Source organism: Pimephales promelas, chromosome 8 (genome assembly GCF_988280905.1).
Source record: "Pimephales promelas chromosome 8, fPimPro1.hap1.1, whole genome shotgun sequence".
NCBI lineage: Eukaryota > Metazoa > Chordata > Actinopteri > Cypriniformes > Leuciscidae > Pimephales > Pimephales promelas.
This window is the reverse complement of record NC_142776.1, coordinates 6592042-6606483: the sequence shown is the minus strand read 5'-3', so window position 1 is coordinate 6606483 and position 14442 is coordinate 6592042. Positions and strand designations below refer to the sequence as shown.

At 36.4% G+C, this 14442-nt stretch overlaps 1 protein-coding gene across 2 annotated transcripts in view; it reads left to right on the top strand.

The window, feature by feature from the left end:
- The window catches only part of tmeff2b (transmembrane protein with EGF-like and two follistatin-like domains 2b), a 70190-nt gene that overhangs the window by 40989 nt on the left and 14759 nt on the right, over positions 1 to 14442 (top strand). For both annotated transcript variants that reach the window (XM_089133813.1, XM_039689606.2), the window contains exon 5: positions 2629 to 2725. In XM_089133813.1, the coding sequence (XP_088989939.1) occupies positions 2629 to 2725 (97 nt within the window). The remainder of the gene's footprint in view (positions 1 to 2628; positions 2726 to 14442) is intronic.

Here is a 14442-nt window from a genome sequence, read left to right as displayed (position 1 = left end):
CTCCAATACATTTACATGCATTTTTTTTTTTTGAGGAAAAGAAAGAACTCAACTGTTGTTGTACAGTAAGCCCATCCCTATAACTGATCAGGAGATGATAAACTTGGGGAACGGAACAACCGAAGAATGTGGCTCAAAGAGCAAAGAACAGGAAATTGAGGATGAGAAGAAAAGAAATGAAATAAGAGGATACAAAACGAAAGTAGATAAAGGCTTGTGAAAGCAATACAAGAGGGAGAAAGCGTAGAACAAGTGAACAAATGTAGCCACTGTGGGAGAGAAATAAAAAAAGGGCAGGAAGGGAGATGGAGGGAGGGGTTCAGCCGCTTAGAGGCTCGAAAGAAGAGTTTAGCTTGAGGAAAGCATTTCCCCTCCTCCAGCAGGATCAAACATGTTTTAATGTCTGAGTGTAAATCATTGATGAGCTCTGGCTTATACATTCGAAATATCACACACACACACACTCAGAATCAGATATGTTCTATCGACGTGGAAACAGCTCTTCCTTCTTGCTCTGGCTCACATAACTGAGCAGCGATACGCAAGAACCTTCAAGCACACACACACATAAGGTATAGTGACAAAAAAGACCTACTATTTGATGAATACTGTAAATTTGGACACACTATTTTTCACCTACTTTGTAGTAGGGAAGTAGACATATTCATATGCAGGTATTAAAAACTGCTTTTAGTTTTTTGTTAGAAATAAATAATTGAGCAAAAAGCATCATGTTCTTGCTATACCCTGAGTATTGACTACAATAATGATTTATATACAGAGCTGTCGGGTTCAATTTTGCGATTGTAGGTCCTCAATACCTCAAACTCAGATTCATCATACAGCACAATGATCTGATGTAAAAATGTGCTTCCTCAAGTAAATCACTATTGATTTTGAACATACTAACACTCTGCATTTAAGCGACAAAAAGGCGACTTTTTTTAGCCCACTGCTAATAACTCCATTTTAGTTAGCTTTTAATTAGCAACTTTACACACTATCCCTGACTTCCTGAATGTGAACTCAGTGCAGCATCTCATGTCTGACACTTCATACTCCATAATGTGAGGAAAATCAAGCCGTTCCTTTACACCCACTCAAACCAGCTATTTTGTCAGGCTAAAAGCTGCCGCTTGACCCATATTTAGCCTTCAAGCCCTCACATGTTATGTTTACTTAGATCTGTTCATTTTCTGCCGATTGCTGCTCAAGCACCGCAAATTTGCAATTAGCACTGTCCTATTGAAGTGTTTTAGTCATGGGGAGCTTAGATTACTTTGCCAATACATACCAAACTCTGTTTGTTTCTTTGGCCTTAAACCACTAAGGTGAGGTGTCTTGATCTTTTTGTTTTTGAACTGGTGATAATGTCCGATTTTCATGCAGGCGAGGGCTAAAGGAAGAGTATCTGGCTGCGTGCCATCAATAACCCACCACAAATCACGTTTACGGTTACATTTTTATTTTGTAGAGGGACAAATTGGCTGATACTGCAGCCAGCGAGCTGGTCCCCAGCAATAATCAAGCAATTATTTAATCATATACCTCATGGTTTCTGCTGTTATCTACATATGGTCATCTAGAAACCCCTGACATTCAAATTTTCTCTTCCTATTGGATTACATGCTTTTTCTGTAACACTTTACAATAAGGTTTAGTTAAAGGGGTACTCCACTGTTTTTGGAAATAGGCTCATTTTACAACCCAATTTTTTACCGTTTTCGAATCCATTCAGCCGATTTTCTGATATTTAGAAGAATATCAGTAACCAGACAGTTTCTGGTCTAATTGACTTCCATAATATACTATGGAAGTCAATGAGACCAGAAACTGTCTGGTTACTGATATTCTTCTAAATATCAGAAAATCGGCTGAATGGATTTGAAAACGGTAAAACTCAACTGTTTAACTCTGGGGGAGTGATAAAATGAGCCTATTTCCAAAAAAGTGGAGTGTCATTAGAAATTAGAAACCTTCTACAGCATTTATTAATCTTAGTTAATGTAGCCTGCTTATTATTACTTTTGATTCATTACATGGCTTTCTATTTTACCACCTGTATTATTATCATGGTGGTTATCCGTACATTGTAAGGTACAACCCAGACACCAACATAGTGTCGGCCCAGATCCGGCCCACATCTGGTACATGTGGATTCAACGGGTACCAGATGTGGGCCAACACTGTTGCTGTCTGGGAAAGCAGACTTTGGAAGTTCATGTAGATTTGTATAAACCTTAAATTAATTGATGATATATGATTAAAATTACTAAATACAGGTACCAATATGCCATCCTGTAACACCTAAAACATTGTCAGCATATTTTTATTGTGGATTTTTTTTTTTACAGGACATAGGCCTATACGTGTATATAACATTCTGCGATGGAACTTGTGTTTTCTCTTCTGAATAAAATGACCAATTCATTTGTTTTGCCAAGGCTTTTTTGAAAAACAACAACAACATCAGTCTCAGATTATTTCATAAACCTAAACCAATAAAAGAACACTGAACTCTTTTATCTGAAAGGAAACAGGAAAATTTGATTCCTCATGATATGATGAATCCTTTAAGATCTCATATCTCACTCACTTTTCTCTCTCTCTCTCTTTCGCTCTCACAAGTTAACGAGGGTTCTGCAGAGATCAGTCAGAAGGAGACATCAACGTGCGACATTTGTCAGTTTGGGGCAGAGTGTGATGAGGATTCTGAGGACGTGTGGTGAGTCTCACACACACACACACACACATGCCACAGCTTTTCAGGGTCCTGACGTTCTGTTCTTCAGAGACCCGGAGGGCTTTAGGAATATGGGGGTGTGTCTAATGGTATGTATCAGATGCAGAGTCTTCTGCAGGCCTGTTTCTCTTGAGTATTTGTTCTTCCTGGCACTGATTCTAATGGCTGATAAAGTCTACGGCATTTCACTGTGATGCATTACAACGCATAGCCGAGGGTGCGTACTGTGTGGTGTGCGCTGCAGTAAATAATCTCTATTCGATTGTCCTTCTCTCTGTCTTTCCGTCTCCTTTCTTTTGTATTCTTCATCTCTCTTGCTCCCCTTTTAGCTTTGCAATCTCTCTTGTGGTATCTATCCCTTATCTTTAGTGAGGTTTATGATTAAAGCAAGAACAACAATTTGCCGGTAGGCTAAGTAAAAATAAACTGAATTCAAGATTCAAATCAAGAAGTAAAATGATCCTGTTTTGGAGATTATTAGATTTTTTTACTGGAAAACAGGAAAAATTACTATTTTTTTTTCAGGAAACTAATTTCAGTGGTGAACACACACACACGCACACGCATATATATGAATGTTATTTTATTTCATCTACTTGGCAAGGCAACACTTCTTGTTTTCATTTAGTTTGAAATAACATTATTAAAAACTACACTAAAAAATATTGTTGGTTTAACTTAAAAAAATTAAGTAACCTAGTTGCCTTAAAATTTTAAGTTCATTGAAATGGAAAAATTGAGTTAATACATTGAAGGAGATTGATTTAATCAGAAACTCAAAATATTATGTTATATGAACTACTTAAATTATTTAAGTTGATTTGCCAAAAGAAAAAATGTTGTGATTACAAATCATGATTTTTTTACATTAAAGTACACTGTAAAAAATATCGATGGTTTAAGTTAAAAAAGTAAGTAACCTGGTTGCCTTAACATTTTTAATTAAATTGAACTGGAAAAAGTGAGTTAATACAATGAAGGAGAATGATTTAATCATCGGAAACTCAAAATTCTGTTATCTGAACTAAATAAATTATTTAAGTTGATTTGACAAAATAAAAAAATGTTGTGATTACTAACACTGTAAAAAAATATTGTTGGTTTAACTTAAAAAAGTAAGTAACCTGGGTTGCCTTAAAATTTTAAGTTGATTGAACTGGAAAAATTGAGTTAATACAATGAAGGAGATTAATTTAATCGTCAGAGACTCAAAATAATAAGTTATCTCAACTAAATAAATTATTATAAAGTTGATTTGACAAAAGAAAATATGTTGTGATAACAAATCACAAATATTAAATATAAATGAAAATATTTTTTACAGTATAATGATAATATTAACAAAAACAATAAAATTAGATGAAAATAGAAAAGTATTATAGTTTCTCAATACTAAACTCAATACGATACTAAAATAATTGTCTAAAATCTACACACACAAAAAAAACCTATCAGCAAAAATATAATATGAAGGCATGGTATAACATGTTTTTCAAGACTATTTAAATGTGACCTTCATGTGTAAATGATAATTAAAAAAATAAATAAATAAATAAATAAATAATAATAAAACCAAGTCCTGACCATATATTTGAACTCAGTGGTAATTTCACTCGAGAATTTATTGTCTCATCCAAATTGAAAACACATTCAATTTGCCAGTAGGGTAAGTAATAAACTTAATTCAAGTAAATTGATTCTTTTTTTACTGGAAATCAGGACAAAAATACTGATTAAGTCAATGATTGTTCCAATTCACATCAGCAGAACAGGAAACTCATTTCAGAGGCAGAGCCAGTTATTACATTTTGATGAAAAATTAATTTACAAAAAAGCCTATTCTTAATGTCATACCAACCTCCCATCTTGCCAAAAAAACTGATTCCAGGTCAGTGTTCTGACCCTTTCGTAATCACTCTCACATGGACAAGGTTTCAGGTTTCTCTTTTCTGTTTCATTTCAGCCTTGTAATTTATTTAACCCATTGACTAACGTGTTGTCCCTTGGCATTCTGTGGCATTCTGAGGAGATTGTAAATGTTAATTGTATTGTCGCCGAACTGTTAGGGCAAGTTCTCTGTCAGTCTGGAAAGATGATGGATTGTATCCTTGTATGAGACCCATCGTTCAGGACAGTGGACAGGAAACCCAAGAGATGGAGGGGCAAAAGAGTGCAGCTCTCTGCTGCAATCCCATCTTCAATTAATAGAGTTCCTCTTCCCTCGCAGACAGATTAAAACCCGAGACCATGGGAGGGCAATTACCATTCAAATATCCCTCACGGTAATACACTAACCAGACAGATCAGAGGGAGAGCGAGAGAAGATAGAGATGTGAAAAGGGGGACGGGAAGGACTGAGGGAGAAAATGTCAGAAAGAGACAGAGATGAAAAGAGGGAAATGAGGGATCTCAGGCAGTTCATGTGTGTGAGCGTGTCTACGGCAAGGTTCGTGTTGTTGGTTGGAAGAGGGAAAAAAATAGGCCCTGAAACTCTTAATAAATGCGTTTCCTCATTTGTTTTCCAGGAAATGGTCAGTGAAATAGACGCTTAACCTTCAACCTCAGGGGGGTCAAACTAAATATGAGCTATTTTCTATGTATTCATTATTAATAAGTTTGTAATTTATCAATCTTGTCACTGAAATTGGAACAATTGCAACCCTGATTTGCAATAAACAAACTAAACATTTAAATTAAATAGATACAATATATTTGGTTTCCTGATATATTGCCCATAATATATGATATATGCTATTTATACTTAGTGCAAATTTTGGCAGATATTGCAGTGTTGTAGTATATTATAAAACAGTATAACATTATAACAACATATTCAGTGTATATGAATATATTTCATAAAATCCTAAATGGATGCCACTTCACCTACTCCTAACCGTATCCCCAATAAACACTTATTCCCATTATTAAATATCTTTTTTTTTCATAATTCCTTAATTTTTATTTAAAATTAGGGCTGTGCAAAGATTAATAGCGTTTAATCGCATCCAAAATAAAGGTTTGTGTTTACATAATATATTTGTGTGTGCTGTGTATAATTATTTTGTATATATAAATACACACACATGCATGTATGTATTTAAGAAAATGTGTTATTAATATATATATATATATATATATATATATAATATTGATTATGTGTTTATATATATACAGTATTTACGTGCAATTAAACTCTTAAATAAATGCATGCATGCATATGTGTTTATGTCTACAAAATAATTGTAGACAGCACACACGCATATATTATGTAAACACAAACTTTTATTTTGGGTGCGATTAATCGCAATTAATCTTTGTACAGCCCTGTTTAAAATAAACACTATTCCGAGTTGATATGTTTGGAAAACTCATACTTTCCACGCCACTGATCCTGTTATGAGCAAATTTCTTTTGTAATTTTGTCTGGCTCTATCATATATTGGTGGTGTACACTTCATAAAGAAATAAATTTGCTTGCTAAATGCAGTCAACTGCAATTTGAATGAAACATGGATTGATGTTATTTCATGCATCTAACCATTTTAAGTAATGTTACATATTCTGATAAGATTCAAGTCTAAGTAAGTCTCAATAAAAAAAGCATGGGATTTGTTCCTCTAATGATTTAGAAGTCATGGAAAGTGTCAGGAACTACAAATTTCTTTAACATTTAATTATGTTAAGAAATAATGATTTTTTTACTCCTCCGTGACTTCTTTTTCATTACTGACTTCTGAAGATAATGTCATTTAGCAGCAGCTCTACAAAAGACCTGTGCCACACCTGCCAATTACATGTCAGAACTGCAGCTCAATTTGTCACTGTGAAATCAGAGGCTTATTCTTCCCTCATTCGGCTGATTACTCCGAAAGATGCGTTCTGCTTTTTCTTTCAGGTACACAATGTTTAGAGAAAGTGTAGGTGCTTCTTTGTTTTCACAGTTCTTAAAATTCACACTTTTAAAAATATGAAGCAGAACAACTGTTTTATTATGTTCATTGAATTCACTTATAATGTTAATGTTTTTTGCACTAAAAAAAAACATATGCGAAAAAACAACTTAATTTACAGACAAAGCATTATGAATTCATTTACTTACAGTTTGTGATGCTTCATCTTTCAAGTTTCTTCACAAACTCTCCATTGTACTGTGCCTCGCTGACAGAACAAAATGTTTTGAACAAACGTACAATCCTCAGACACGATCTGGGACAGTATTAAATTCCCCCTGTAATCAATCATTTTATCCCTTTACATCGGTACCTAGACAACCGTTCTCTGAGATTTGTTGTCATGATAATCGAATGTAAAGAGTTTTATCTCTAAAAACTGTTTAGCCTATAATGCTACGCTAGTATATGGGGCATAGAATAAATAAAAAGAAATCGCTAGTTAATACCACTAACAAGGCTCAAAATAGCCCCACACTAACACAGTAACATAATGAGGGTCCATACATGCAAAACGAAGCATTGAGAACTTTGTAAGTGTACAGACCGTTTAATAAGAAGATACTTTATAAAGACAATTCACTTTGTGTATACAGACAGGAGCCATCTTGGAAAATAGTCACGACAAGTCAAACCACCAACGTCATGCTGAGTGAGCTGAAGTTCAGCGAACTTCTGAACTGTATGAATGGTGTTCGGGGATCGACGGAAGGATAGAAGGAATTTAGAAGGAAGGAAGGATAGAAAGAATTTACCCCTCATTTAGACGAAGTCGATCGGCAAACCCTTCTTTATACTGGCGGAGGTTGTTGAAGTGGGAATCCTGGAAGTGCTTCAGTTCAATACATCCAACAACCAAACATTTTGACTTTCCCTCTCGTAACTTCTGCATCATTGAGCTTGGACTACAAAATAATCGGAGCGAGAAATAAAAATGGCGGATAGCTCGAAGTGTTGGGCCGGTAGTCAATGTCCTTATTTGTCAGTTCTGCTGCAAATACGGTGACGTAATTGTTCAAAAAACGTCATAGAGAACAGAAACATTTGAACAGGTTGCAAAATGTGACCAAAACAGAATATAAAGATATATATGCAGCACCTGGAGAGAATAATTTAATCATTTCTGTACTTATAAACACTCCAAATATACAACAAAATGCATTTAAGGGCTAAATAAGTGGATTTAGCATGATATGTCCCCTTTAATGGTACAAAGACCTCTTTATGTCAAAAGATCAAGGCAAATTTAATTTTTCATGACCCCTTTAAGCTATTGATAATACAAAATGTTTTTGAGCAGCAAATCATGAATCATCTGAAGGATCATGTGACTCATAAGACGCCATCACAAAAATAAATTTGATTTGAGAATATACGTAATTTATAATAAACAATTTTTTTTTACAATATTGCTGTTTTTTCAGTATCTTACAGGCCCCGAACTTTTAAATGGAAGTGAAAAAATACATAGGCTACAGATTATACACAAAATAAAATAGTTAAGTGTATAATAACTTAGTCTGTTTAATACGAGTCAAGAGTGAGGGTGGGAAATGGTTGTGTTTTGGTGCTAAAAGGCATGACTAACATACTTTGGCACTGTTCACACCTGGAATTAAGATGTTTTGGTTGATCGGATCAGTAGCAATGCTAAATACAGGTGTAAACGGGGTCTAAAACACTTTCAACCACTCCCAGAGGTAGTAGAAAACACATTCGACCAGATTGCTTTCGTAGTGTAGACGCTCATGTGGCCGAATGCGTTCGAACAGCCACAAAAGACCGGATACTCTCCACCTACTGACCCGGCAAAAGCTCTAGCCAAAACAACTTTGTCGGCCAAAGACCCAAGTTTGGTTTGAAGACAATAAACATACCAAGCACAATGTTCTCTCATCATTCCTGATTTCTAACACACACTTACAGCGTTCGGCTGCTTGTCAGAGCAGAAACGAACGCTCCTGTTCTCCGTTTGTTTTTCCGTTGTCTCCGGACATGTTTATATGTAAATTGCGTGAGTTTATTTTGTCCATTAGATCTGAAATTTAAAGGGAGGGTCCGCCAATAGACCCTCCCTTCAAAGAAATCAGGACAGAAGTGGTTAAAAGTGGACACAAGAGACGGATCAAAGCACCAGGTGTAAACCGTAATGCGTCTCCCTCGTATACTTGTGATCCGATCGACCAAAACGCATCTAAGTACCAGGTGTAAACAGGGCCTAAGAGCGAAAAAATCCAAGGCATTTATAGAAAATTGCCTGTTAGAGAATGTTTGTGTGTTACAGTCGCTGTAGATTTTTGTGGTTTAATATGCAGGGAATCTAATATACCAAATATAGCTGCTCCAATTCCACGAGATTAAGTATATCTTTGAGAGTCATGAAATCCCTACTGATCCTTTCTAAGTTGCTTTCATCAATTATATTTTTGGAAAGCTGTGAAAAATGAGAAAATATAGTTTCCATCAGCCATAGCGAACAGGGAGTGTGCCAGATTAATTTGCAGAGCTAAAATTCCAGACGTTAGAGAAGTCCTCTCTCCATCACTCTCTCTCTTTCTTTACCTTTCATTCCCCCTGGAATCTATTTGTTTGTGCGTGTTGTGTCTGATAACCAATTAGCAGCTACATCTGCGCGCATTGATGGTCCTATAGCATAGAAATCCAGCTCAAGCCAACAGTAATCAGTTCATACCCTCTAATCACATTTACTTCAGCTCAGTGGAAATGCAATGAATCTGCTTCAGAGCATGCTGTTTGAAGAATCACATCTTGTGTGCGTGTTTTTGTGTCAAATGGTTGTGTGAGAACATACGTGTGGGATAAGCGAGTCAGGCATAGTTCATGTTGCTTTGCCAAATGCTGCCAGCTCTGGTCTGTTATCCTCTGGGCATATATGGAGGGATTAGAAATATTACAGAGGGGTTTTATAAATCAATACCAGACTCGGAGATGAAGTGCTCGCCAGTAAATATATTAGACTGATGAGATCAAACAAATGTATGTGGTCTAAGAGCGTTTTGTCTTTCTCTCTCTATAAGATTTTGTAAGTGTGCCTTGATGTTAATTATACCATGGTCTGGGTGAATACTCGATTCTGATTGGCTGCAGGGTGTCCGTTAAAAAGTGATAGAGGACACCTAGTAAAGTAGTTCTGGTGAAACTGCCTGTTTACCATTCGAAATTAATAAATAAATGCGCTGCCTACAACGGCTGTGAGTAACCATAGCAACAGGCAGTCACATGCTCTATCATCTAACGTTAGATATTATAGCCTAATACAACAATGAGCGACTTGCTATTTCTTTTAACATTTATGGAGAATATGGCAACTTTGACGACTGGTATGCTGCTTAAGAAAGAAAAAATGTAAATAAAACGGAGAAAATTACACCGCTGCTGCTCTGCTCCATTGAACGCTATTGGTAACGACGTAACTTGCGACCATAGTTGGATAACGATGCTTTCGGGAAACGCACCCCTGAATGAGAGAGACCCTGCGGGAGTTTTACGCAGCTGTCCAGACAACCAAGGCAGGAGAAGGCTGAACGTTACAGCGTTTCAAGCCTAAGGAGCCTGAGGCAAATGACCCTCTCTTTGATCTGATTAATTTATTGCCCATAACGTTAAGCGCAAATCGCTGGAGCTTTTTTTATTGTTGTTTGATTAATTGTTTTATGTGTAATAAAAAAAAACTATGCCTACCTACCTTTGTGTTTCATGAAAAAAAAAAGCATTTGTGAACCTGAAGGGATACGAGCTAAGCGGACTATAAATATCTCCGGTTGCTAAATAAACAGTCAGGCAAGGCAAGTTATTATTTGTAAAAACTAGATTTAGCCTAATTAAAATATAAACTAATGTTTTAAAAATGTTTTATTTGGCAAGTGACCATGGTATAAGCGGGTTAATGCCCTTCGAGGTGTCCATTGTCAGGTTTTAATGGACTTCGGCGGAGGCAACCGTCCTCCGCTGCGCGTCGGCCGGTTTACGCCTCGCCGTCGTCCATTAAAACCTGACAATGGACACCTCGTCGGGCATTAACCCTTACTTACCGTAGTTATACACTTCCCAATGCCAGACAGACACACGCAAACACTTTCATCTTATTAACTAGCAATATGACTATATATAAAGTTCTTTGATACTCAAATGTTATTAGTACAAAGAGTTTGGCACAAACACCTGAAAGCATAGCTGGGATTGCATCTTGAAAATAACCATACCTAGAAAACAACCCATTTGAGTATTTTTCTAGCATTATTATTTTTTTTTTAATAGGACCAAAGGAACATCTTGATATTTTTAAAAAAAAGATTTTGTAAGCATATTGCAGTTTTGCTGTTTTATGTGATAACGCAATGAAGCATGCCAAATTGTGGATCATTTTTGGCCAGGCTGTCATGAAAAATAAATTAAGAATGGATGCAAAAACAATAGAACAAAAGAAATATTATTTGATCAACTGATTATGTTGCAGTCAATGTATGCTTTTTCCCGTGAGCTTTTTGTCTAAGCATTTTATGCATATACCTAGCTGTAATTTGCCTTTTTTGACATGTAAAATTGTCCAAGTTAATGTTTTGTTCTCTCCTTATAATTAAAATAATTTAAGTATAAAATATTTTCCTCATATATTGATGGTTTAATCGAACTTCTAGTCATTAAAAACACACCCATATATATAAATCAACATTATTTTAATATTATTTACTGTTACAATATATATATATTAATATTTTGATATTATATCATTCAGTAATTTTAGTTTAATGGTTTTCAAGTTGTCTTATATTTGTATTTTATTTTATTTCAGATGCATTTTAATTAACAACAACTACGTATTTTGAATATTTAGTTGGTTAACAATAACAACACTGATCTTAATATATATACACTCACCGGCCACTTTATTAGGTACCCCATGCTAGTAACGGATTAGACCCCCTTTTGCCTTCAGAACTGCCTCAATTCTTCGTGGCATAGATTCAACAAGGTGCTGGAAGCATTCCTCAGGGAGTTTGGTCCATATTGACATGATGGCATCACACAGTTGCCGCAGATTTGTCGGCTGCACATCCATGATGCGAATCTCCCGTTCCACCACATCCCAAAGATGCTCTATTGGATTGAGATCTGGTGACTGTGGAGGCCATTTGAGTACAGCGAACTCATTGTCATGTTCAAGAAACCAGTCTGAGATGATTCCAGCTTTATGACATGGCGCATTATCCTGCTGAAAGTAGCCATCAGAAGTTGGGTACATTGTGGACATAAAGGGATGGACATGGTCAGCAACAATACTCAGGTAGGCTGTGGCGTTGCAACGATGCTATATTGGTACCAAGGGGCCCAAAGAGTGCCAAGAAAATATTCCCCACACCATGACACCACCACCACCAGCCTGAACCGTTGATACAAGGCAGGATGGATCCATGCTTTCATGTTGTAGACGCCAAATTCTGACCCTACCATCCGAATGTCGCAGCAGAAATCGAGACTCATCAGACCAGGCAACGTTTTTCCAATCTTCTATTGTCCAATTTCGATGAGCTTGTGCAAATTGTAGCCTCAGTTTCCTGTTCTTAGCTGAAAGGAGTGGGACCCGGTGTGGTCTTCTGCTGCTGTAGCCCATCTGCCTCAAAGTTCGACGTACTGTGCGTTCAGAGATGCTCTTCTGCCCACCTTGGTTGTAACGGGTGGTTATTTGAGTCACTGTTGCCCTTCTATCAGCTCGAACCAGTCTGGTCATTCTCCTCTGACCTCTGGCATCAACAAGGCATTTCCGCCCACAGAACTGCCGCTCACTGGATGCTTTTTCTTTTTCTGACCATTCTCTGTAAACCCTAGAGATGGTTGTGCGTGAAAATCCCAGTAGATTAGCAGTTTCTGAAATACTCAGACCAGCCCTTCTGGCACCAACAATCATGCCACGTTCAAAGTCACTCAAATCACCTTTCTTCCCCATACTGATGCTCGGTTTGAACTGCAGGAGATTGTCTTGACCATGTCTACATGCCTAAATGCACCGAGTTGCCGCCATGTGATTGGCTGCTTAGAAATTAAGTGTTAACGAGCAGTTGGACAGGTGTACCTAATAAAGTGGCCGGTGAGTGTATATATTATACATATACATATGTAATATATATCTAATATATATATTAGAGCCAGACCGATATGTCGGCAGGCCGATATTATCAGCCGATATTAGGCGTTTTCTAAAATATCGGTATCAGCAGTTATAATGGCCGATAAATGAATATTTCAAAAATAAAATAAAAACGGGCGAATCATGCTTCAACCATGTCATGAGTGTTGGAGTTGTATAGTTTGTCAGATGGCACTCTACACCCTCTACATCGTGTATAACGCGCCACACATCCTGCAACCTGCTGATCCAGCCAGAGTCAGACAGAGAGAACCAGTTATGCATTATCATTATTATTTTAGTTAAAACTCATAATTAACAACAAATAACTAATGTTAGGGAAATCTGATAATATTTTGTTGCTCGTTTCTGAAATAAAAAAATATTTATATATATCGGCCGATATATCGGAATATCGGATTTTAAAGCCAACAAATATTTGTATCGGTATCGGCCTTCAAAATCCTTTATCGGTCGGGCTCTAATATATATATATATATATATATATAATTTAAACTTCAAAACAAGAACAGTATGATTCCATATCTAATAATAAATTCCAAATTCAAAAATCCAGTTATACATCTCTAATGGTCACAATGCATCAGAGTTTAATTTCAAAAATGTTAAATAGTAACATCTTTACTAGTGGTCTCAGACGTTTGGACTCCTCACATGCAAACCTATTTCTAAAGATGCATGCAGGCATAAGAACAGGCAGGATAACATTTGCTAAAAAAAATCATGTATTCAATCTGAGACCACACAGGCTAACAGATGGCGATATAGTAGTTCATCCACAAAGATAAATATCTCAGGCTGCGAGTAAGAGAGGAAGAGACGATGCTCATTCTTCCAGGATAGCAGGAGTCTCCAGTAATGGGGTGTCTGGCAGAACTGTGTGTGTTTAGATAAATAAATGAACAGATAAACTGCACATGCAATGCAAAGTAAACTGAAAGAGTCTTTGAGAATGCTTGGATAAATGGAGAATATTTGTGCATCTGTTTGTGAGTGCTTGCCTGTACTCTAATAGGAACATCACTTCGTACAATTAATGGTATTTGATTTGCTGTGATTTCTTTGTGCAAATGGCTTACTCTTCTTAGTGTATTCTGAATCTGATTTATTAATCAGTGTTTTTCTGACTTTAAGAACATGTTTGACTTATAGAAGCTCACTACTTTATTAAAAAACAATGTCCCACAGTGGATATTCATGCATCATCTGATCCCTCGTGAATAAATGTCATTTCAACCATCTCAAATCTATGGAGCCCCTAAAGAGACATGGTGATGGAAAAAAAAAATCGATGGGAGGAAAAATATATTTCAATGATTTTGTGTTCACTAGACTTTTCCATTCCCTTGCAAAACTTTGCATTTGCAACGTTTCCCGAGGGAACGCAAAGCATTTGCGACAAAGCGCAAAAGCATTGACCAATAATTTTTTCCTCCCATCTCATATTTTTTCTCGTCACCATGTCCCTTTAGGGGCTCCGTACAAATCGCCATTGATTCTGTGGTGGAAATGACAACAATGGAAATGACATTCTGGACCAATCAGACACAAATTATTCTTTATAATGAATAATGTCTGACCTC